The sequence below is a fragment of the Chrysemys picta genome, chromosome 13 (genome assembly GCF_011386835.1).
Source record: "Chrysemys picta bellii isolate R12L10 chromosome 13, ASM1138683v2, whole genome shotgun sequence".
In the NCBI taxonomy this organism is placed as follows: Eukaryota; Metazoa; Chordata; order Testudines; family Emydidae; genus Chrysemys; species Chrysemys picta.
In genome coordinates, this window is record NC_088803.1 from 53,090,482 (window position 1) to 53,114,965 (window position 24,484).

The 24,484-nt window shown below is 59.1% G+C and overlaps 1 protein-coding gene across 2 annotated transcripts; it reads left to right on the forward strand.

Annotated features, from left to right (window-relative positions):
• Positions 1-22,491: 22,491 nt before the first annotated feature.
• On the forward strand, positions 22,492-24,220 carry ID1 (inhibitor of DNA binding 1). Of its 2 annotated transcripts, none has more exons than XM_005304893.5 (2): positions 22,492-23,069; positions 23,741-24,220. In XM_005304893.5, the coding sequence occupies exons 1-2, from the start codon at positions 22,671-22,673 to the stop codon at positions 23,783-23,785; spliced, it is 444 nt and encodes a 147-aa protein (XP_005304950.1). In that variant the 5' UTR covers positions 22,492-22,670; the 3' UTR covers positions 23,786-24,220. The 2 variants fall into 2 exon arrangements, with proteins under 2 accessions (XP_005304950.1, XP_005304951.1); XM_005304894.5 differs by having other exon boundaries at positions 22,493-23,069; positions 23,744-24,220.
• Positions 24,221-24,484: the final 264 nt, after the last annotated feature.

Below are 24,484 nucleotides of genomic sequence, written 5' to 3' on the forward strand. Positions count from 1 at the left end.
CTGGCATTGGCCACTGTCGGTAGACAGGATACTGGGCTAGATGGACCTTTGGTCTGACCCGCTATGGCCGTTCTTGTGTTCTTAAGCCTGCTGGAATACCCCAAGCAGCACTATTGCCTCAGCAGGGATGAGAGTCGGACCTGGCCTGCACTAGGGATTCCTGCTCTCGGAGGCCAGGCGCTGGGAGAGCTGAAAGGCCAGGATCTGTGCCAGTGCTGGGAATGGGCAAGCTGCTCTCATGCAAACCAGGGCTATCAGCAGCTTTGCCTGGGGGATTGCAGCAAGGCCAATGGCTGGAACGGGTGAGCCTGTGTGCACGAGGCCTGGGTAGATGGGACGTGGATTGACCCATGTCCTCTGTGAAGTTACCCATCCAGCCATTAATTGCTCACTGGTTTCAGATTCCCTTCCTAGGCGAAAAGCCCCGTCAGCCAGCACTAGCCTCTCCAGCACGGGATCTTCTGCTGCCCAGGGGCCAAAGAAAGGAGCGCAAGAGCGTTTTCCGATGGACACCCCTCTCCGAGCGGAGCCTGAGAAGCCTCAGTGTACAGGGCTAGCTTAGAGCAAGCCCCAGAGCGCTGGATCGGTGGCACGCACAGCATCTCCCCTGCTGGCATAGAGACTGCCCTTCAGCGCAGGAGTGCTTGGAGTATCCCCACGTCTCTCCCTATGCCCGGTGCCAGAATAAATAGAAGTCTTTGCTGGCTTGGCAGCTTCTCCACAAAAGCCGTATTGAACTATTATTCCCTCCATCGGCTGCGAGCACTAAAAGTGGCGCCTCGCGTTCTGCCATCTAATGACCCTTCGCCGTCTCCTACAGATGTTTTCTATGACTTACAGCTACTTTTCCAACAGCCTTGTCCGCAAAAACAAGAGGGGCCACTTTAATTCCAATTAAATACCTCCAGCTAAGCAAACAGTGTGCAGCAGGGACTGGGCACAGCCCAGCCTGCAAGCCCAGCCCACAGAGTCACTGAGTCTAGACTCCAGATGTGATTTCACCAGCCTCCAGTGTCCCATGGAAAAATGACACTCAGCGAGCATAGGAGCCGTCCTAAACAGCCCGGGAGATGGGAGAGAAGGGCTGCCTGTCAGACCTGGATCACGCTGCTGTGGCGGCAGCTGGCAGGATGAGCCCTGGCACTAATGCCCTGGCAGGCCAGGCCAGCCCTACTGCACCCAGATGCCCAGCCTGCAGACTCCCTGGCAGCACCAGGCTGGGGGGAGTGAGGAGAGGTCTCCCACGTGGGAGGTGAAGCCTGGCCCTTGTGCATTGCTGGGCTGGGTGTTGAAAGACTGGCACTTGTGCCCAGGGTATGTAACCTCCTGTACTCGGGAGCCGGGTGTGCGAATCCTGGCACAAAGTCAGTTGGTGTCTAGATCCTCCTGCCCTGCCAAAACATGGCCTGATTTCTGCCTCCAGCAGCCGAGTGGGGCCCAAACGTCACACAGGGCGTATGTGGTTCTGGATTTTGTCACGTCTCACCCCGCGGTGTGTTGCATTAAATGCCAGGAGTGCTGCTGAATACTGGCTTCTCTGGATCCCAACATGCCTCCCCATGCTGCCTGGAACCTCACTTTGACCCCTTTGGAGCCCTCTGAATAGGGTTTTTTATCAGATCCCCACTCCTGTCTTGTCCCCGGGCTGCAGACGTGAACTTCTTTCAGTACTCCCCCATTGCTGGTCCCAACCAGTGCTAGGAAGTGCCGAAACATCTGAACGTGGGGAGGAAAAAAAGAGACATGAACAAAAACTGCTTGGGGCCAGTTCAGACTTTACTCCCATCAGTTCTCTCATCCCTATTTCGCCCCCCAGATTTCCTTGGGAGCTAACGAGGTTAACCCTAGCGCCTTTCCACTCAGCTGCTCTGGGCACGGATTCCATCTGCACATTAATCCCTTATGGTGAACAGCCCAGAGAGGTTAAGGCTTTAATTTGGACCTTTCCCCTGGTCATTAGAAGTGTTCTCTGAGTAGAAGGGTCAGGCTTTTTCATTAGACGTGGAGGTAGAAGGGAATTAGAGAAAACTCTGCATTTTCCAGTCAATCGTCCGCTCTCCAACCTGCTCTAATCCCCACATGAGCAGCTGGCACTGTGCTTGCGAGTTTGGATCAGTAACGTGGAGGTGAATGTCTAAGGAAGATACAAAGCTGGTGTCACTAAGGGGCAGAGTTAAGGTTGTTTGGGTGATTTTAACTGTGTGCTTCCAGACTGTCAAATAGTGGGATTTATTTTCAATTTAACCTTAACTCTGACATTCCTGCTTTCTAAAAGGTTTCTGCCCACGACGCTGGCAGGGTAAGTTTTCTTTGTGTTTGGCGTAAATGTGTGATTGAGACGTACTTCAGCCTGAACTCCAGACGAGCCAGGGCGAGGTGCGCTCTGCAGGGCTCCAAAGAGCGAGGAAGCAGCAGATTCCTTGGGAGCTTAGGATCTCCATCTGCGTCGCCTCTCTTTGCTCCCCCAGGCTCCAGAACCCAATTCCCAGTCCCTGCCCCAGACCTCTGCAGGACGTAGGCAGTTTGCAGGAATTGTAAGTCCTGTACATACTGTATACAATGCATGTGCAGAGATCCTGGGCCCCAGACTTTAACTCACCGATTCTGACAAATCTCGTCCTTGGAACAAGGTACGAGCTGCAGGAGCAGGGAAGCTAACGGAGGAGCCTGGGACGCCTGTAAGAACATCGTTCCACCAGGCACTTGCAGAAGTCCTGGATTCCAGGGTTCTCTGTTCCTTGTGCCCCGAGCCTTTCCCCTCTCTCCACCTCCGGGATCAAAGCAGCTCTGTCCTGGGGCGGGGGGAGATGCTACCACATGTTGCTTCTGTATGTGTAAAATCCCACCACCTTCCCCTGGCTGGTGGGGCGGCTGGGGCGTGAAGACAGACGCCTGCCCAGCTGTGCATGAAGGCTCCTTTACGGGCACAGTCCCCTGCTCCTGCCTGTTTCCCTGACAAAGGGGGCTGTGGCTTGACCGTTCTGGCCTGGGCACCCGTTTCAGGAGGGGTGTGGAAGGAGAGGTGATTTCTCAGTTTGCTAGGGCCAGGCTGGCAGCGGGGTTCCAAGAGGGGCCAGCTGGCTTGACTTGGCCTCTGTTGCGTTGGGAGGGCCCTGAGCCGAGCTGTTCCAGGCTGCGTGGCTTCTGCCTGCCAGCCCAGGCTGAAGGGGAAGAGGGAGGCCCTGTAATCAAGTGGCTCCGGCGCAGGGCGTGGGACTCAGTGGAGACTCTTTCTAGTGTGAATGAATGTGGACAACGTGTCTCTCACCAGACCCCTATTACAGCAGGTTTCTGCTGATCCCATCATCCGGCCTTTTGGGGGCTGGGAGCACGGAGGTGGAGCCGTTCCCTGGTCTTGGGGATGCTGTCGCGCTGTCCTCGTTTTCCTGTCCCTTTCTGCACACAGCGACAGAACAAAGCCAGCCTTCTGTTCCCTTGCTCAGCAGCTACCCGCGCCAGCTCCTTAGAGCGAGGCCTGCGTGCTATCCAACCTCCTCCCTTCCAGGCAGCTGGCCTGACACTTCGAGGTGTCTTGGCCCTGGAATTAGGAGCGGAAGGATTGGCCGGGGGGACTTGCCTTCGCCCTTGGAGCAGTGCGAGGCCCTGGCCTGGAACAGATAAGAGCAGGGGAGGGGCAGGGCATGTAGGAAGGAAGCAGAAAGGTCGCGGGAAGATCCCCGTGCTCTCGCTGCGTGTGCCAGCATGAGCTGCAGCCCGAGGCACTGTGAGCGCACTCCTCGCTGCCTGCCCCTGGTGTGCGTACCAGCAAAACAGCTCCGCACCTGGGCTGCTTAGTCGTTACAATAACACAGCTTCCCAGGCTGGGTCGCTCTTCCCCCCCCAAGCCGGCTCCACTCTGTCTGGGCAGCTGCTGAGACCACCTTCCTTCTCTCCGTGGGGTCCCTCCAGATGGGAAAGCCGTCTTCCAGCGGAGGAAATGTGCGGCGCTCCTGCAGGAAATCTCCGTTTGTCTTTCAGAATCTGCAGGAATGTTTCCAGGGCCGTGTTTGGAGCAGGGCATGGCGGACAGGAATACACGGCCCCTTAGTCCATCTCCTGCACCGGGGTTGCCCCCACCCCACCCGCAGCTCCCTCCATCCCCACCCTCTGCAAGGAGCCTGTCCTTTCAAGGCATGATCAATAACTCTGCAATTCCTCCCGGCTGGATTGGAACCAGGAGTTGGTCCACGGTAGGGGACGCTATCCCCGAGGGCCGTACCGCCATGTAATTATACTGGGGCCAGCCCCGGCCCCTCTAATGAAGACACCCTGCACCAGTACAAAGCGGGCCTTGCATTGGTGTGAATTACACACCTACCCCCCTTACATTGATCGCAGGCCTCTGCACTGGTGTAGCTACGGTGGTGCAAAAATTGCGGTGTAGATGGGACCTAATGAGGCTTTTTCAGCTCAGCTCCTTTGCCCTCCCTGTGGCCTGGACTCCCCAGAGCCAGACCCCCCGAGAACTCTCACCAAGGGTGGGCTTGGGAGCGGAACGTGAGTTTCACAGTGGGTCCCATCTCTCCAATGGACTAAACCAACGTCACGACTCCAAGCGTCCCTGGGGATGGGAAGGACCCTGAGCTCAAAGCTGCTGCGTCGCTAACTCTCTGTAGCTGGGATGTTTTGCCCGGCTGGTTGTGCTGCAGCCCGGCTCAGGGTCACGCCGGGGACTCAAGTGCTCCTGTCTCTGCCTGTGCTCCTTGGAGTTAAAACTTTGGACTTTACATGAAGGGGTTGAGCTGGGAGCAGCCAATGCCCTTAGGCCCTGTGGGAAGCAGGGCCCTGCATTATAGCTGTTAGCTCCTGGGGCCTGCCCAGCCCCCACCATCCAAGCCTCTCCTAGTGTTTTACACATATTAACAGAAGGTCCCTCAGTCCTGCGGGTCAGCTGAGCGTTGGCACCTGTCTGGTGCGCATGGGCAGCCGAAGGGACCTGTCCAGGGTTTCACAGGGAGCCAGTTGCTAGAGGGGGTTATAAGATTGTGACAAAGCAGATGGGGGGTGTCCTGGTGCTTAGAGCCAACAGCGTTGTTAGAATCGGTCTTTGTGAAAGGCTTTTGAATGCTCAGAGCAAAGGGCCTGCAGAACTGTGCCAAGTGCCCACCTCAATAACGGCCTGCGTTTCGCAGCCCCCCCAGCACCTTCGAGAGGTACTTTGGAGGGTGCTCTGCTGTCACCTAGCATTGGCCCAGTGCAGGCCTGTACCGGGCTGGGCATACACTGCCAGCTGCCCCCGGCCCGCGTCTGCACTAGCATCCTTGCTGCTGGTGCCCCAAGTGGGAATGCAATGGGAGGAGAACTTCCATGGGAAGGCGAGAACAGACCCGACGTGTCTGTCTCCTGGGGCGGGCGGCTGGGCTGGCTCAGGACCGGACATGCTGGTGGCAGTGATCTTGGTGAAAATTGAGTGACCTCCATGTCCGCTTGTGGGGGTGGGGGGATTCCAGAGTCGTTTGTTACAAACTAGTTTCCATCCATTAGTTGTCTGGTGGGAGCGCCAAGGAGCCCCTGTCATGGCCCAGGACCCCGTGTGCTAGGTGCTGTACAAACACAGAACAGACAGTCCTGCCCCACCGAGCTGGCAGCCTAGGATCGCTCCAGTCTGACACATCCCCACCAGCATGACCCCGAAGCCCCAGTTGGCCCTGACGATCTCTGTGCCCCGAAGAGCCTCCCTCTAGTAATCAGTTGCTGGGATGGCTGCTGCGTCAGAGGCCAGAGTTAACAACCCCAGGGCCCATCTCTCTTCTCCAGCTGTCCCTCATCCCTTCAGCTCTGGCGCTTCCCTGGGGTTGCTGATTCCCAGCCAAGCTGGGGTGCTTGACTGCAGCAGGGGACTGTGTGCCAGGGCCAGCCCTGCTCGCGCCGCTTTGGGGCGTGATGGATGGCGGCTGCCCGCGCCCTGGTGCAGCTCCTGATTTAAGCGGAGAAAGGAAACAGGCGCGAACAGCCACAGCCTGACGTCTGCCTGCGCGAGGAGGGGCAGGAAGCTGCGATAAATCCCAGGAAGGGGCGCTTGGCTCCAGCTGGTCTGGGCTGAAGCGGATGGAGCCAGGGGAGGGGAAGCGAACGGGAGGGGGAGGGAATAGAGGGTTTCTCAGGCAGCTCCCAGGCCTTGTCCTTGCTACAGCTGTGCAGCTAGTGAGCTCATGGGCAAAGGGAGCCAACACTGGGTCACATCTGCCTTGGCAAGTAGAAGCCTTCCTGGGTGCCTCTTGTTTCACCGTCCGTCACGGGGCTACTTTTCTCCCACCTGGCAGCAGAGGTGGCCTCAGGATCTTAGAGGCCCCGGGGAGCCCCTGACCGGCTGGCTAGCAGGCTGTGCCATGCACCCACCACCCGCAGCAGAACGGCTCCCACCTCCAGCTGCTCTTGGTGAGCAAAGGCTGCTGGGAAACCGGCCTGCCAGGAGCATGGAGCAGAGCCAGGAGTCCTGGTGCAAGAGCTCAGGGTGGGGGAGGTTAGTACTGCAGGGTGTGCATGAGACAGGGGGTAACGGAGCCTTTCCCTCTGATCATACAATACTGACCCCCTCTTTCCTGATTAAGGGCCCAGTCCTGCTCCCCTTGAAGACTCCCGGACAGCAGGATCAGGCCCTAGCCGTTTTGTTCGGCTGCTGCCCAGGGCTGTGTCTGTCTACACGGATTGTCACTGTCCTCTAGCACAGCCACCTCTTGGCCATAGAGCGACCAGACAGCAAGTGTGAAAAATCGGGACGGGGGTGGGGGGTAATAGGCGCCTATATAAGAAAAAGCCCCAAATATCAGGACAGTCCCTATAAACTCGGGACATCTGGTCACCCTCCTTGGCCAGTCACACACCCTGGGCAGTTGAAGCCATTGCACTAGAGGGCAGATTTCGGACTCTGAGCCAATGCTCCAGTTTGGTCCGTTACTGACACTGTCCCGAAGCAGTTGGTTGCCTCCTAACTCCAGTGCAGAGGCACCAGCGGCAGGGACACGGACCCCGACAGCCTACATCCCAGCCCATTGGCTCCTGACAAGGACGCACACTGGTGGTAAAGTTTGGTGCCATTTAATGCTTTGGGTAGATTTGTTCCATTGCATTCAGCTGATGTTCATGAAGCCTCTAGCCCTAATTGCCCTTTGCTGTCCCAGCTAGCCAGCTATTTTGTCTGTCCTTCATTTCATCTTGTGACGGTCAGGACTAGAGTTTTGTGCATTTTCATGCTCCCCTGTGCAATACTCTAACGCTGCCAGTGTCTCAGGTGTGGCTCGGAGAAGGTGAGAGCTGATGGACTGGGCTTGAATTGGGAGGATGTTTTCAGGTGATGGATAATAAAACCGTTGTCCGTTAATTGTCTGTGGTGGCATTATCTGTATTGGCGGAGGGCTGGCTGCAAGGGGGAGGTCTCCGCTTGGAAATACCTTGAGTCCCTGAGACCACAGTTTGGATCCATGGCCGGGCAGATAACACAAGTCCTGTGTGATTTACATGGTGCGTGTCTTTGGACAACACTTACAAACAAGGTCCTGTCCACTCGCTTGGGTGTTAAATCTCCTGTGACCTGTCCTAGGAGACAAGGGTTTTGTCTTTGTCTCTTGCTGCCCCACCCCCTTCTCTTCTGTGCATCGTGCTGTGGTACCCCAGTCAGTTGCATCCTCCACCCCAGAGCTGTGTGCATGGCAGCAGGGCTGTGTATATAGAACAGGGGAAGAATGTGTTGGTGAAAACTGTATAGAGATATAAACCATCATTAGCATGGTATCGGAGACGGGGCCATGGCCTGGGACTTCTCTGCAGGGGGTTTTATGAATCCAAAGTTTTGCTCTTTTTGTGTAGGTGTCTGCCGTGAATATCGCTGTGTCACTGCATCTGTATGTCTGTACACAGGTGTGTGTGTTTCACCGCACGTCAATGCACACAACAACATGTCTTGCCATAAGTCCATGTGTGCACGTGCGCGTGCGGAGGACTATCTGTTGTGCCTGGGATTTTTTGATGGTTGATGTAACTCTCCCCCAAACCAATACCATGTGGCCTTCCGATTCAGCCCGCCCCCAGCTCGGTGATTCACGGCTCCTCCAGAGCGTCAGATGGAAGCAGCACGAAGCCCTGGACACAGACACGCTCGGTGCATTCACTCAGCACAGATGCCCTCAGCCAAACAGCCCATGTGCTCCCCAAACCTGCCCATGCCGGCCCTGCTCTCCTCTGTGCCCGGGTAAATCAGGAGTAACTCCCATGCAGGGGAAGGAGGAGCGATGAACAGCATTTCCCTCGGCTGGGCTCCCCTCCCCCGGATCCCAGCCCTAATCTCCTCAAGAGAAAGGAGCCGTGGAGGCTCTGGCCTCTCCTGGAGCTCACAAAGGCCGGGCTCCTTTCCCGGCTTTGTCATGCTAAGAGAGCCAGTGGAGAGAGACAAACGTGGCCATCTGCATGTGAAGGAGCTGCACATCTGAGCAAAATAAAGTGCCATCTGGAGCAAAGCTGGTTACCGGGCGCCTCCCCCCACCCTCCTCCCGCTCCCACCTTCTCCCAGCCCTGGCTAAGCAAGGGGCATGAAGGGGGGGGCGGGAAGCAACAGCAAGGGCTGGTGGAAATTGGACTCTGCCCATTGTGGGCCAAACGTGGGAGGAGTTACACCAGGGTGACTCTGGCCCCGGGCCCCAGCCTGTGCCCTACGCGAGGGGCTGGAAGGGCCCTGTTGGGCGTGGATGATCCCTTGCGTGCCCGGCTGGGGCCAGCGTGTGCAGAGTGCCAGGAGAATGGAGATCTCACACCCTCCCTCACCTCCTGCCCCCAGAGCACTGTCCCCCTTCGCTGTTGGCAGCGAGCGATGGGAATTGTTTGTTACCGGTGTAAGGGTAACAAACGGCATGAGCAGAGCTTGGCCCTCTCCCTGCAGGGAGTACCCCCTGTCTGCACTGACAGCTCTGTGACTGGGTGCTCCGACCACAGGCCACCCTCTTCACATGCCTCCCATCCGAGTCCCCCAGGCCAGGCAGCAGGAATTGGCCAGGGTGGCAGTGAGTCTCCAGTGACCAGGGATTCACTCTGATTGCTTTGATCTTGCAGTAACTCCATCCCATGAGGCCACCGATCCAGCGCCCGGAATCCAGTCCATTGCTCCGATGGGCGTGAAGCCACTGACGGCAGCAATTTCATTGCTACGGCTCAGAGGCCCTCGACTGCAGGGCTGCCGTTTGCACAGTGCATTCCGCAGCAATTCGGTGCGGGGATTGCAGTGTCTGGGCAGTTAATCTGCAGGGAGCCAGCCGTGAGTGCAGTGACTCCTCTGAGCCCTGGGTTACACTGGCAGCGGATGTCGGTATAACACCATCGCTGGGGGGGGGTGGATCTGAGCGACGTAGTTGTACTGGCCGAGCTCCCAGTGTAGACGCGCTAAGTCGGTGGGAGAACAGCTCCGGCTTCTGGGGGAGGTGGATTAACCCTGCCGGCGGGAGAAGCTCTCCTGTTGGCGTAGGTAGCGTCTTCACTAAGCGCTACAGGGCCGCAGCCGCTCCGGTGCAGCGCTGTCAGTGGAGACAAGCGCAGGCGTGGGGTGAGTGCCAGGATTTTCCGGTGCCTGCGGAGAATGGGGGCTGCGTGATTGCACTGCTGGTGCAGTGAATCGGGAGTGACGGTGCGGATCCCGCTCTGTAGGCGATAAATGCAAGTGGATCTGAGTAAATCCGTCGGGGCGGTGGCGCTGTGTGTGTGTGAGCGCCGGGGTTCTGCACATGACACCAGGCCTTTGCAGGTCGGAGTCCAGTCGGAACAAATGTTTACGTGGACTGTTCCCACCTGGCGCCTCAGCGAAGGCTGTCAGCCCCCCCCCCCCGCCCCCCCGTGTTATAGAGGGGCTAAAGCACCTGCCCAGGGAAGCGGTAACATAAAAGAGGGACCACGAGCTGCCAGAGCGGGGCTCTGGATTTCCACCGTGGCAAAGCCGAGGGGATTCTCCTCCAGGGATTTGATTTGGCCCATTGCAGAGACGGGCCCAGCAGCAGAATTTGGATCCAGATGCTGGAGCAGATTCGGAGCCCCCAGAACGAAGGGGTGTTAGGATGTGCTGGGTTTTAACCCGGGCGCATCTCCCATTTCAAAGAGCGGCAGAGGGTCCTGCGGCACCTTAGAGACTAACAGACGTATAGGAGCGGGAGCTTTCGTCACTTCGTCAGACGCATGTACTCATTGCAAAGGCAGCCGCGGGCAAGTACGGTAACGCTTTAACTGCGGTACCACGTGTGGCAGCCCGGGTCATCTCCCCTGTGCTGGCGCGGTGAGGAGGAGCTGGCTGGTGATGGACCGGACTCCAGGAACAGCCCTGCCTTGTGTGGTCTCATCAGAAACCTTGTTTTGAAGAGCCCAAGTGAATAGCCTATAGTCTGCAGTGCCTTTGATATCCGCGGCTGCTGGGCAACCTTTGGTCTGCTCAAAGAAGCTGTTATCTGCCAGCAATGCTCAGCTTAGCTCTGAGCGAGTGCCATATGGACAGGGAGGCTGTTACTGGCCTCCTCTCCTGTTTCCCAGAATTCACATGGTAATGAAGCTATTCGTCTTGCACTCTGACACAGTCCGAGGCTGTCCAAGATGCTGTGCAGGGACCCTGCCGTCCCGGAGCCTTTCACGCCGCAGCCCAAGCACATTGTCAATGGCCTTCAAACCACCTGTTTGATTTTCCCACCGCCAGGCGTAATGGAGAAAAAAGCAGTTCATGAAACCTCCTCTTCCTCCGCACCACCTTGGATTCCTTCACTCCCTGGCCTCTGGGCTTCCCGGCTCTCTGGAGCTCCCCTTTCCTCCCTCTCTGATTCCTTCCCTCCCCTGGCACCGGGAGGCGAGGGGCTCTGGCTGCTCCACCTGGCCAGGAGGTTTGTGTGCGGCTGGGACTGGGGCTGTCCCTGGAAGTAGCTTCACAACACGCAGCTACTCCTCTCCAGCCTCCTGCACCCTCACGTTCTCCATCTGCTGCCCCTGAAACATCCACTGTACCCCCCCCCCCCGCTGCACTCACCTGGCAGGGAGGGGCTGGGCTGTGTCACTCTCACCAGGGAGCTCGGTGGTGCCCGGACCAGTTCCCCAACATGGAGGCAGGTGGCAGCTTGGGGCCTTCGGCGCATTATGAACTGCTTCCAGTCTCTGGTGAGAACCGCACGGCAGGAACTGCCCTGCCTGCCTGTGGGGGGGCGGGGGGGGCACGGGGTGTGGCCGGCAGCTCCCCACCCCAGCTCGCCCCCGCTCTAATTCTCCCCCCCTCCCAGGCTTGCGGCGCCAGACAGCCGATTGGCGCTGCAAGCCTGGGAGGCGGGAGAAGTGGAGCGGCGACTGCGCGCTCGGGGAGGGGGCGTAGGAACGCCGTAAAAAAAATTGGGGGCACCGCTTTTTGGTGCCCCCAAATCTTGGCGCCCTAGGCAACCGCCTAGTTTGCCTTAATGGTAGCACCGGCCCTGGTGGCCAGGCTGGAGAAGACGCACGGGGAACTCTGGGCACTTCCCGAGCCCTGTCCTCCAGCCCAGCAGCCAGCCAAGGAGTGGGATGGGGGGGCTGGTGGCAGAGCAGAGCCCTGGGATTGTGGCTTTGGTGAGAGGGACCCTCCAGCCATAGAGCAGCTGCAGCCAGGGAAGCCACGTTTCCAGCGGCCTGGCAAGAGGTCTCTGCCCTGTGGCCCCCCTGAGCCCTTAGCCTCTCTCCTGGGAAAGGAGACCCATCCAGGGTGGGCTTGTGCTGCAGCCACGTCTCCCCCAGGCCCCAGAGCTGAGCCCAGCCAGCTCATGTCCCAGCCCACGGAGCCAGCAGGTTTTCATCCCCGGTGAGAAACGAAGCAGGGTCATTCACTCCCCAGACCCCCAAAGGCACCCACCAGCAGCATTTGCTGACCCCCAGCCAACACCGGAAAGTCAAGCTCCCTGATTAGTGGGTGGCCTGGAAAAGGTTGAGGTTGTCAGGGCAGCACCGTATCTGGGACAGGGGCTGGGCCCCTGGGTGACACAGCAAAGGCCATTCTTTCATTCGATGTTTACCCTTTCCAAGTTCAGAACAATGATGACCTCTGGGCTGGCCACTTCCCTGCAGTTCATGGTCGGCTGGGTCCCAGGCTGCCCGCTTTCCCCCAGGCGCTTGGATGGAGAGCTGCACAATGCAGAAGGCACACGCAGTTGCAAGTTTCATGCACAATCACGGGGACTGTGTGCACCGGGTACATGCCCAGGTAGGCTGAGAATTTGGCTCTAGGGTTGGAAGTGCCCTCCCAGCCAGCCAGCACTGCAGTCCAAGTCTTCTGCTCTTCCCCTCCCGCCCACCGCTCTGTGCCTAGCGCCAGTGACTCATGTGTCAAATCCAGGCATGGTCACGGAGGGGTGGGTGTAGTTGTAGGTGTTTTTTCCCTGGGGTATCCATGCATGGGTTCCTCATGTAGCATCTAGGCCCCACCATTCACAATGTGGAAGAATCCGCAGCTTGGCATCGTCACCCGAACTCAGATCCCCCTCTGCACCAGGCCAGTGCCAGGAGAAATGCAGCTGGATTCCCACCGGCAATCCCCTTCCAGTTACCACCATGAGCTAGCACTGTGGGGACCGGATGAATCATCACGTAACGCCACTGACTTCAGTGGGTGCCCACCAGTGACGAGGTTGGCCCTCCGCTGTGCGAGCATTCGCGAATGGAGCCCCACAGTGACCCCAGGAGCTAAGCCAGTTTTATTATCCCCTTGTAACTGATGGGGAAACTGAGGCACGGGGTGGTGCAGTGACTTGTCCCAAGGCCATCAAGCGAATGTGCATCAGAGCTGCAGCATTCCCGGCTCCCCCATTTGGGGCTCACTTTACCTGCCTGTGTCTCTCAGGTCTGTGGAGCACTGGGTGGAGGGGTGTGAGCTGGCCAGGGGGATTTCAGCCCCTTGTGTGCTGTGACCAAACGACGTGAGCATCAGCCAAATGGGCTTCTGGGGGCAGCACAGGGAGGTGAGCTGGGTTCGGACCAGGCCAATTATTCCTAGTAGGGAGAGGGCTACGACTTGACCCTTTGGCCCTTTGACATGAGGCTAATATGTGCCATGAGCCCGGCTACCGAGCTAAGCGGGGCTGGAGGGACAGTGAGCGGAGTCAGGCCCTTTGGCATTGTTCCTGTCTCGGCTGCACAGCCCGCCTTGCTCCGCAGGCCGCGGCTCCGGCAGTGAAAGGCATTCCTGCACACAATGCCCCACTCCTCAATAACCCCTCACATGCCACCGGCGGTGGGCTGCTGCGGCCGCGGCTGCTGCTGGCAGATGGGGGCTAATTAGCGGCTTTGAGAGCCTGTGTGGGAACAGGGCACCCACCAGGCGCGCATCTGGGCCGTGTGAATGGAGGGGCCGCCCTGCCGGCAGTACCCGCCCTGGGAACCCGGGGGTGTGAGCGAGGGAGCAAAGACAGACAGCTGAAAAGAGCACAGCCGGGCTCGGCTCGCGGCCGCAGCAGATGGGTTTGGTGCTGTGCCGGGCAGGCCTGGCCCGAGCTGCTACGGGTCAGCAAGAGACTTGGAGCAGAACAATAGCCAGGCTCCCTGCATCCTCCACCGCCAGCCCAGCCCAGGAGCAGGGGGATTTCCCCAGCCCTGCTTGCAAACAGCCCGTGCAGCACTGCCTAGGGGGGATCTTCTGTTCCTTCGCTGCTGGTCCGCCCCAGAGACCTGAGCCGGGAGGGTGGGGGGGATATAGGGACCTGCGTAGTTTGGCCAGCTGGCCAATCCAGATACCCTGACAAGCTGGCAAGACACTCCATGGAGTTGGGCTGGGTGGCCCAGGCTTGAATGAGGGACTTGCAGGAGCCTGAACGGGCTGCCCGGGCACCAAGTACTTCCTTGCATTTGGAAGGGACCCAAGGGACAGCTGGGCACTGGGAGAGGTGCATTGGGAGATGCAGAAGGCAATGCTGCAGCCAAGCTGAGAGACGGCTGGGCGCTGGGAGAGGTGCATTGGGAGATGCAGAAGGCAGTGCTGCAGCCAAGCTGAGAGACGGCCGGGCGCTGGGAGAGGTGCATTGGGAGATGCAGAAGGCAGTGCTGCAGGAGAGACGGCTGGGCGCTGTGGGAGGTGCATTGGGAGATGCAGAAGGCAGTGCTGCAGCCAAGCTGAGAGATGCTTGGGCGCTGGGAGAGGTGCATTGGGAGATGCAGAAGGAACTGGGAGAGGTGCATTGGGAGATGCAGAAGACAGTGCTGCAGCCAAGCTGAGAGATGCTTGGGCGCTGGGAGAGGTGCATTGGGAGATGCAGAAGGAACTGGGAGAGGTGCATTGGGAGATGCAGAAGGCAGTGCTGCAGCCAAGCTGAGAGATGCTTGGGCGCTGGGAGAGGTGCATTGGGAGATGCAGAAGGAACTGGGAGAGGTGCATTGGGAGATGCAGAAGGCAGTGCTGCAGCCAAGCTGGGCGCGGCTGCTCCAGGACCGATCTGACCGGGACGGTGCTGTTGTATGGATGGGCGGAATCGTGCCCGTTTCCTGCTACCGGTGCCCCTGAGTGTATCCCCAGCCCCAGGTCAGGGCTGGCCTGAGAAAACTACGTCCACTTGAGTCTCCACTTCCAGCCAGGGGCCTCCACACACCTGGGGGCACAGGTGCCAGGGGGGCGGGTTAAAGGTAAATGGGAGCCTGTCTCTCCCAACCGTCCTCCCCCATGGACCCTGCCCCCTCCCCACACTCTGCCCTGCCCAGATGTTTTTCTGCCTTCTGTCTGAGTCCTTGACCTGCCTCCCAAGCGGGCAGCCCGTCCTGCCAGGCACCTGGCAGGCAGCAGTCGGCCGTGGAGTGCCCTGCTGCTGTGACTCACAGCTCCTGCCCCCTGCCCCGCCCCACCCCTGCAGCAGGTGCCTGGGACTGGCCTGGCTGTGAATGCAGGATGGAGGCAGCTCTTCTGCAGGGCTGGGCTAAAATAAACCCGGCTGCACAGGAAACGCCTGCACACTTTCTCTCCCCCACCCCCGGCTCTCGGACATGCTGCCGATTTTCCCACAGGCCCTGCAGCGGGGGGAGGGTGCAACCCCCCCAGGCCTGCTTTGCTGCCCTTCACTCGCACACCTGCTCCAGGCCGGCCGATCCCGGTCAGCCAGCGGGCCGGGGACGAGAGGAGTCAGCGGCACGCACAGCTGTCACTGGCATGATTAGCGTGGCCACTAGGAAGCCATCGGGGAGGCAGGCCGGAGGGGAGCAGCCAGCGCACCTTTTGGTTGCGAGAGTAGCCAGATTAATCCCAAACCTCCTGTGTCCAGCTGTCCCTGCACAGGGCGGCAGGGAGATGGATTGAGTGCGCTCAGTAATTAGCCCTTACGTACCTGTTTGTCCCTTCCCAACCTGAGCTCTGCAGAGTTGAGTCATTTTAAAGCAGATCATTTTCTGGCTCAGTGAGCAGAGCCTTGCTGGAGGGAGGCGGCGGGCTGGGGGCAGGCTGCGCACATCCCGTCAGTGCCTCTCACCAGCAAGCCCTGTGTGTATGGCCCGGGGGGGGCTCGGCGCTCGCAGGGGGGCGTGCAGCAAATGTGCCGGGGAGGATGAGAGTGTCTCTGGTGTGAGGCACGGGGACGCGTGCAAAGCCGTGCGAGTGAAGCACGAGGAGTGCAAAGGTGGGTGAGTGGTTCTGAGGCACAGTGACGTGTGTGTGCAGAGGCACGCACATACTGAGCTGTGTCTGGGGAGGTGGGCACCCCCTGATTACAGCCCGTATGGACACCAGAGACCCAGCCTCACTGAGGGCTGGGGGAAGCTCCGCTGGCTGCCGAACCATTGCTCAGGACGTTATTGCGTTTGATGGGACATGCTACAAGGAGAGGGTGACCTCTCCCTCAGGGGAGGCTCCCACCAGCCCTGGGGGTTGGCACATGGGGGTATCACGGGGTGCGTGCGAGTGGGGGGTGCAATCCAGCTGAGCAGTCACTCATCTCACAAGATAACTGAATTCGCTACCCCAACAACGGTGGAAGCAGCCACAGCCCCCCCCATCAACACGCAGCGCTCGCCGGCCGCATCGACCGGGGCTGCATTGCGGGAGGTTTGGCGGCCGGAGTTGCTGTCAGGCCCGGGGCAAGGAAGACAGATTCCTTCTGGATGACTTGTGGGAGTGAGCGTCCCCCACACACCACAGTGTTTTCTAATCCCCAGCTGCCCGAGGACGGGGGCTAGTGAAGGAATGGCAGGGCCGGGGCCACCCCAGGGTGACTGCCACTGACCTGCTCAGACAGTGTGGAGCTGGAAGGAGCCCCGTGCTGCCCAGTCCCAAGGAAAGGAGCCATCTCCTAGCCCCGGAATTTGGGTGTGAAGGCGCCTGGGCTCTACCTTCCCGCGATAACACCTTTAACTTTCACATCCTGTTGTCTTGGCAGCCTGTCCAGTCCAGGTCACCACTTAGCCAGCGGAGGGCAGCGGGAGAACAATGGGAGATCAGTGCGGGATTGTGGGAGAGAGCTGGGCTGGAGCCGCTCTGTCTGGGGCTCCCTATTCTAACCTCTTCAGGCTTTGTTCAGCTGCAGAGGCTATCAATACTTCCTGCTGGAGCCAACAATACCGCCGCACAGCTGGGCTCTGGTTCATCTGGTTTACAGGCCACACATTCAAGGGGGAATTGGAGCGGGAGGGGGAGGGGGGAGAGGCCGAAATATTATATTTGTGTGTGTGTGTGTGTGTGTGTGTGTGTGTGTGTGTGTGTGTGTGTGTGTGCGCGCGCGCAATGGGGGAGGGAGGCTGCAGTTCGGAGTGGCTTTTTCTTTACTGCCCCCCCAGTTTTCATTGAGTGTCTTGTGAGCAGGCCGGGGCGCAGATCCTTATCTAAGCTGCTTTTGAAAAGAGTGAAAGCCGGAGACTCGTGAAAGAGCCTGGAGCTTTCTGCAGGAGCCGGGGCCGGATTGTATGAGCTCAGTGGGTTCAAACTGCCTGGGAAATGGAAAACCTTGCTCTGGGCTGGGGAGTCGAGAATATTGATCCGACTCTCCGTTTCTGGAGCCCCTTCCCAGGGCAGGGAGCCGCTGACTGCCCGGTACACACATCACTGATGAGTGCATGACGTGAGCCTCGTGCACCTCATGTATAGTGCGTAAATATAGCAATAGCCCCATTCTGCAGTTGGGGAAAGTGAGGCACAGCAAGGCTGGGATCCTGTGATAGTAATGAATGCTTCGAGGGGGGGCTCTTGGGGCAGGGCCTGTCTTTTGGTCTGTGTTTGTCCAGCGCCGTGCACACAGGGCTGCTGCAATATAAACAATGATTCATGGGGTTTTTTTGCCTATAGCACTTTCCGCCCAGTGCACCCAAAGCACTTGCAATACCGCCCCTCCCCCCCTCGCTCTGCGGTAGAGATCACCGTCCCCTTTGGACAGAGGGGGCAAGTGAGATGCAGAGAGATGAACTGACTGGCCCGAGGTCATGCAGCCAGTCAGTGGCAGCAGCAGAACGAGCACGCAGCCATCCTGACTCCCAGCCCGCTGCTCTGACCGCCAGGCCGTGCTGCCTGCTCCACTCTGCCGCAGCCTTCCGTGCGCCTTTCGAGCCTGGTATCTTGTCTTTCATGGTTCAAGTGAACCCGCAAGGGGCTCCCCTGGTCCCTGTAGCCGAGCACAGGAATCACGAGAAATGGCCAGATTCGGCTCTGCCACCCTCAACTTCTGCGCCCTGGATGCCCTGTTCTGTTCATGCTGCTCCGACTGGCCATGTGTCTAGGGGAATGCAAAGCAGCGGCATGCTTGCCCTGTTCTCGTGGGACGATGGATGTCCTCATACACCAGCCTGATGTTTGCAGGGTTGTGCGACAAAAGGCATCTGGCTGCGGGAGCTGGAGAACGGGACCCTTCGTCTGTGGCCACCCCACACCGGCTCCCTGCTCCGCCAGCAGGGATCTAACTGCTGCCGGATAAGGTTAGAGGCAGGATGCAGACGCCCCCTGCCCCCCAGTGATGGTTGTATTGTTGTATTGGTGTCAGGTGGGGGGCAGATGTGCCAGCATGTCAGCGTCCACACATGTGGGCCACATCTGTGAGTGGCCGATGTCACTGTCCTGTCGGGAGACGCGGAGACAGACACCGAATAGATTCGTTCTACATAGACTGGGGGGCTGATCAGACTCCTTGCCTGCTGCTGCTTCACGTGCGCCTGTACGTCCCACGCCTGCTCTGCTGGGCTCAGCGCGACGCTGCACCGGCCCGTACGGTGCACTGGGGTCTAGCGAGGCTCTCGGTGGGGAAGTGGGTTGTACGTGGGTCAGCGGGGCTGGACACGCAGCACAAGAGGGGGCCGTCGTCTTTGCACTTGGCCTGCATAGTGCAGCACCCACTGAGTGCAAAGAGTAAGGAATTGCCTGGGGAAACACAGGGGCGACATGCAGGCCTGGGCTAGACACAGCAGTTGCCTCGATTTACCCAGGTTGGTTTCTAATCTGATTTCCATTGGCACGACTTGTCTGTAGGCGAGGCCAAGCCAGATCGAACCGAGGGGTAACGTCAGGAACAGTCTCCTGGAGCTGAGCTCGATCCACAGTGGCACCCCCTCCCCCGGATACTGATTGGCAGCCCCGCACTCACAGCTCTACGGATGGGACCTGCTTCCCCCTGCCCTGAGGCGCGTGGAGTCGTTATGGTGAAACGCTGCCTGTTCCACACAGTTCTTGGCCCCTAGACCGGTGCCGGGTGGGGAGAATCGGGCCCACAGTCGTGAAGAGTCCCAGCCTGGCCGGACCATGCCCTCTCCACTGCCTGCCATTCTGGGACTCTGCAGGGTGGGCACGAACCGCTGCTGGATGGCGAGGAGCGTCTCCGGGACAGACGGCCAGGAACCGACGGCGTGGCTGAGAAAGGCAGAAGGAGCAGTCACAGCGCTGCATGCATTTCAGTTCAGCCTCACCGGTCTTTAGGTGGGGCAGTTTTCTTTCTTGTGAATTCTATTCTTGGGCCTGTTTCCATCCGCACCCCCGTGGAAAAGGAGCAGACTTTCCAACAGCCGGTTCCAGTTCCTCCGTCGGGATCTCTGCGGGGCGAGGGGCTTTCCACACCGCCACGGACAGAAAGGATCAGAGCGGAGCTTTCCTCGCATTGTTGTATCGGGTCTCGGGTTGCCAATTTTGGTTGGCCCTATTCCTGGAGATTTCATCACATGACATCATCTTTCATTCCTGGAGGCTCCAGGCCAATCCTGGAGGGTTGGCACCCTAATTGGGTCCAAGGCTCCTTCCACGGATGCCAAGTCTCAATCCAGGCAAAGTCCAGCCAAGTTCCAAACCTCCGAAAACGAGGCGCAATCATGGAAATGTTGGCAGATCCTTAACCAGAGCAGGTGCTGCAGTGACCCCCTCCAGCGCCCCAAACTACTGCCGTGGGGGGGGTGAGTCATGAGCCTTCTCTGGCTCTGCTGTCCAAGGAAGAGGTCAAGCCAGCCGCGAAGCAGGCCACTCCTTTCCAGTCTGACCGCCAGCAAGCGGCCAGGGCCCCCACACAGCCAGGGCCCCATGAAGTGGTTCGCACTGCCTGTGCCTAAAGTTAGCTCTGCCTCCAGGAGCAGGTCCTGTCTCCTCATCCTGACGCATCTTGCAGAGAAGTTAGCACAGAGGTCGCTGGGGGAGTCGAGGGAGATGAAAACACTGAGTCATCTACAACTGCCAAATAAACAAATAACGTGAAAATCCCCCTCCTACCAAAAATAAACAGGAGCAACGTCTCCTGAGTCCCAGGCCGTGTCAGGCCATAAAAATGTAAAAGATAAAATGTGTAGCATCACAATTTGACCCACGAAGCAGCCTTGTGTAGGAGGAACAGCCTTGGCAATGCTGCGGGTGTCTGGTAAAGACAACCCCAGGAAGGCATGTGCAGCGAGAAACAGCTTCTATCAGTCTAAACAACTGGGAATCCAAAATGCCTCTTTTGTGCAGGGTGAGCCCTAAACTCCCAATCTCGCAACACCGCCACCCTGGCCCCTCTTGTCAGTTTTGCTCTTACAGTTTTTACAGGCCGATGGGACAGGCACCCGGCGTCTGATCAGCCAATATAGGGACGTATGTGCAATTTATGCACAGTCCAGATTTTGTGCAAGCCCAAATGTATGTGTGAAAAAGTGTGTGTGTGTGGGGGGGGGGAATGGTAGAGACAGGGCTCAGGGCCTTTGAAAATCTGACGTCAACGGCTTTTATTTGGCATATTTGCTCTTCCCAATGTGCAGGAATAGAACCCCATGGGGACCCATGTCCCAGTCCTTATGTCAAGGCACTCAATGACCTGGGTCCAGTGTCACTAAAACAGCCGAAAGGTTCAAGATGTAGACGGCGCTTGCCAGTTTTTCTCCTCTGGCGCAGTGGGACTCATTACACTCTTCTGTGCAGGAGACAGAGATTCCTTGGGGGCTGGCCCCACACAACGGGACGAACGCCCCAGGAACTAAGGACCTGTCCCAGGTGTCTCGCCGGTAGGTCTCAACCACATACTCAAGGTCTAGTTGATCGCCATATTTGGGTTGGGAACGGAGTAAATGGGGGATTCTCTGTAACTTGGAAATCTTTAAATCAAGATTTGAGGCCAGAGGTTCTGGGCCTGTTGCGAGTGCATGGGCGAGGTGCTGTGGTCTGTGATGTGCAGCAGGTCAGACTAGATGATCATGATGGTTCCTGCTGACCTTAAAGTCTATGAGACCATCCCAAATCTCACCCCCTTCTACCTCAAGTACAAGGCACATGTTTTTAACTTGCCTTCTCCAACATAAACGTACATCCCTATGTGCACCTACCCTGGGCCCAGGTCAGATATATGTGTAGTCATTAAAAAAAAGAAGAAAGAAATCCAAAACACAACACCCCACTGCACACACTTCTGAGCCGGGCACAGGACAGAACAAGCACATGACAACACAGATTAACGCACTCCTGCAAGGCGCTCAGATGCTATGGGGATGAACGTAGTATAAGAACCTATAGAAGCTAGACTATCGATTAGCTGCAAATAAAATACAGCTCTAACACATAACAGGATAAAAAGGACGGTGGTCTTTGAATAGTGCACTGGCCTGGGAGTCAGGAGATGTGAGTCACATGTTCCTGGCCCTGCCAATTCAGTGCCTCAGTTTCCCCATCGGTCAAGCGGGACTAATGATCTGTTTCCTGTAGTGTCATCAGACTGAACAGATGGGTGCCTGGAAAGCGCTGTGAACACCAGTGACAGATGTGTAAGGAACTAACCATGGGCGACACGGTGCCTGACACCAGGCAGGCTCCTGACCACTTCCTCCATTTTTTGCATGTAAAGAAATATATATTTCCTTGTATTAGAAAACAACCCCCCCAGCCAACCCCGCCCCCCAATCCAAGCCGGGGGGGGGGCTGCCAGGGCCAGCGCGATGAGCTAGTTGAAGCCTGGGGAGGGGAGGTCAGGAGCCCCCCCCCGCCAGCCCCCGAAGCTGGTGTATGGGGGTGCACGGGGCCCTGCGAGCGGCTGGGGGCGGGGGTGCAGGTGCGAGGGGGAGGGGGCGATAATCTCCTGCCTTGCAAGGTGATAAATGACCGCCGGGCCGGGGCCGGTTCTCAGGCCCGGCCCAGGCTGCAGGTGATTGGGGGCGGCGGCGGCTCCCTGTTTGTGGTCGCCATGGGCACCGCCCGGGAGGCGCCAGGCTGACAGCACTCAGGGTTTTATGAATGGGTGACGTCACAGCCCTGGCGTCTAACGGTCTGAGCAGCTTGTTTAGACACAGACCCAGGCTGCGGAGGGGGCGGGGGCGCGGAGCCCGGGCTGGCGGCGGTGGGAACAGGGGGGGGGCGCAGAGAAAATCTGCAACGAGGGGGCTGCAAAGCGCCACCGCCCGGGGAAAAACAACCCGGGGGGGGTGCAAAAAGCCCCTGCCACGCGAGCGGGGAAGGAGGGCGCTGCACAAACCCAGGGGCGCTGCGGGACAAGCGCCCCCGTGCCGGCGGCCGGCGCTTCGCCTGTCCCTCCCGGCGGGGTTCAAACCGGGGAGGCGGCAACGCCGCCCCGGGAATGGCCTAGGTGACTGCGCGCACCCACTCCACGGATCCCCCATTAGCGATCCGTCGCTGCACCGCGGGGCCTGCACCCAGCGCCCCTGGGCTGAGGGTCGCCCGCTCCCAGCCCGGTGCTGGGGCGGCAGGGATCTGGGCCAGCGCTCTGATTCAGTCTGGCCTTTATCTTCTGCTGCTGCAGGGACCTGTGCAATGCCCCCTCCCTCCCCCCGCAGTGTTTGCTCCCTGTTGCATGCGGGGGGGTGTGGTGGGGGGGGTGTCTGTCTCTGCCCCGCCGTGGGGCAGCTGGATTTGTCTGCGGGGGGAGGGGGAAGACTTTGCCAATAAGTTGGGGGGCGGTGTCGGAACGGTCGTTAAAAAGCTATTCCAAGGGCTTGCCACATTCCTTTAATCCTCCCCCTTTCTCAGCCAAATGCCCCCAAGCTGCCTCCACCTGCGCGCCGCCCCCCTCCCCACGCACGTGAAACCCTCCCGCCCCCAAACCCGTTTGTCTCTGCCCGTCACTGTCCCTTTAAAACCCTCTCCGAACGCGCGGCGGACAGAAGGACGGAGAGGGGGCTGGAAACCACGCCCCCTGAAGGAGGCCCGATCGGATTGGCTGCTTGGGAAGGGAGCTGGCCCCGCCCCCCAGGGCCCCGCACTCTATAAGTAGCCGGCGCGGCCCGCTGCCGGCTAGTCCTCTTCGCAGGGTCCTGCCGCCGCCGGATCATCGTCCCGTGCCCAGCCCAGCATGAAGGTCGCCAGCCCCGCCGTCGCCTCCCCCGGGCCCAGCTGCGCCCTGAAGCGGGTGCGGCTGGGCGGGGGCGCGGGCGAGGCCGTGCGCTGCCTCTCGGAGCAAAGCGTGTCGCTGTCGCGGGCCGGCGGCGGCTCCCCGCGGGGGCTGCCCCTCCTGGAGCAGGCGGAGCAGGCGGCCGCCGCCGCCTCGCTACTCTACGACATGAAGGGCTGCTACTCGCGGCTGCAGGCGCTGGTGCCCACCCTGCCCCGCCACCGCCGCGTCTCCAAGGTGGAGATCCTGCAGCACGTCATCGACTACATCTGGGACCTGCAGCTGGAGCTGCAGCACCCGCCGGCCCGCGGCCAGCCCCTGGGGGGCGGCCCCGACGGGGAGCCCGGCGGCTCCGCGGAGGTGAGACGGCTGCTCCGGGGCCCCCCTCCCCTCCCCGCTCTCGTGCTCTGAGTCCCTCTGCCCGCTTCCCTGACTGCGCCCCTCTCCTGCCATCTGACCTGGGCTTTGTGCCCCTGGGGTCCCCCACACCTGTGCCGGGCTCCAGGGTCTCCTGCTTCTCTCCTGTCTCTTCTCCCCCCCGTTGAGGTGCCCTGCTCCTGTGTCGGGAAATGTCATTCCCTTCCCTTGGGGTGGCCTGACCAGCCTGCTGTGGGCTTCCCCATAGCAGTGCCTGGGGACGGAGCGGCTGTACTTGCCTTTGCTGGTATCAGTTCCCATGAGCTGACTCCTAGGCCTGGGGAGGCCCAGTGCAGCCAGCCCCTGGAGCCTCCTGCCCTAGGAAAGGCTAATAGGGGTGGGGAGAAGGATTGAGAAGAGTCTCTGCCTAGGTCTGGAGGGCTGTGACTGTAAAAGGCCTGGCCTGGTTGCAGGAGGACTGGAGTGACCCCAGCTGGGTCAGGCAGGTCCCTATGCAGCATTATGGTGCTGGGCAGTGGCCTTTCTTCTGAAGGCACGAAATGGGGAGGGGGAGAAGCCTGCCGTAAGGGACAGGTGCTGCCCTGGGGCCAGGAGACTGAACAGGCCCATGGCCCCAGACGTGTGATTTACCCTTTGCCTCCTCTCTGCTCCAGCAGGCTGCCTGCGTGAGTGCCAGCGACAGCATCCTCTGCCACTGAGAGCCTGCCTGGGAGCATGGAGCACTGCTGGGCTGAGGAGCAGTAGGTCTGGCTGGTGCCCCCCCAGCTCCCCAGGAGTCGTCTGAAGGGAGCGCTCTGGCGAGCCTCTTGAAGGAGATGAGGATGGGGAGTCTGTGCTGAGCCCTCCTGTTCGCCTGCGTGTGGAGCCTTCTGGGATCCTGGAAGGAGGAACAGGAACCAGGACCGGGGCTATTTGCAACAGCCCTGGTGCTTCAGCTGCTGCTGCGAAATCAAAGACTCTTGAGACTTTTCTGTGTGGGAGACTCTTAACTTTATACAAAAAACCCCAAACCTAAACCTGTATCCTTCTCAGATTGCTGAGAATATTCCCTGTATTGTATATTACAATGATGCTACCGAGAATATTGTTCTACAATAGTTGGAGTTTTTGTTATTAAACAAATGCTGATTGTTTATGGAGAACTGTCTCCTTTTGTAGTTCCTGTGCCCTGGCTCCCCTCTGCCCCCACCAGTCAATGGGGCCCTTCTGAACACGGCTTTACATGGTGCTTTGCCGGACTCGGCTCTGTGACCAGCACTAGTACATTGTAGGGCTGTGGGTGCAAACCGGTTTGTTTACTGAATCACTTCATAAAGCCAGGCATGCCTGCAGTAATGTTAGCCCTGATTCACCGTCAAAGCCGAAACCCCGAGCGACTACAGCCTGGGTTTGGCTAG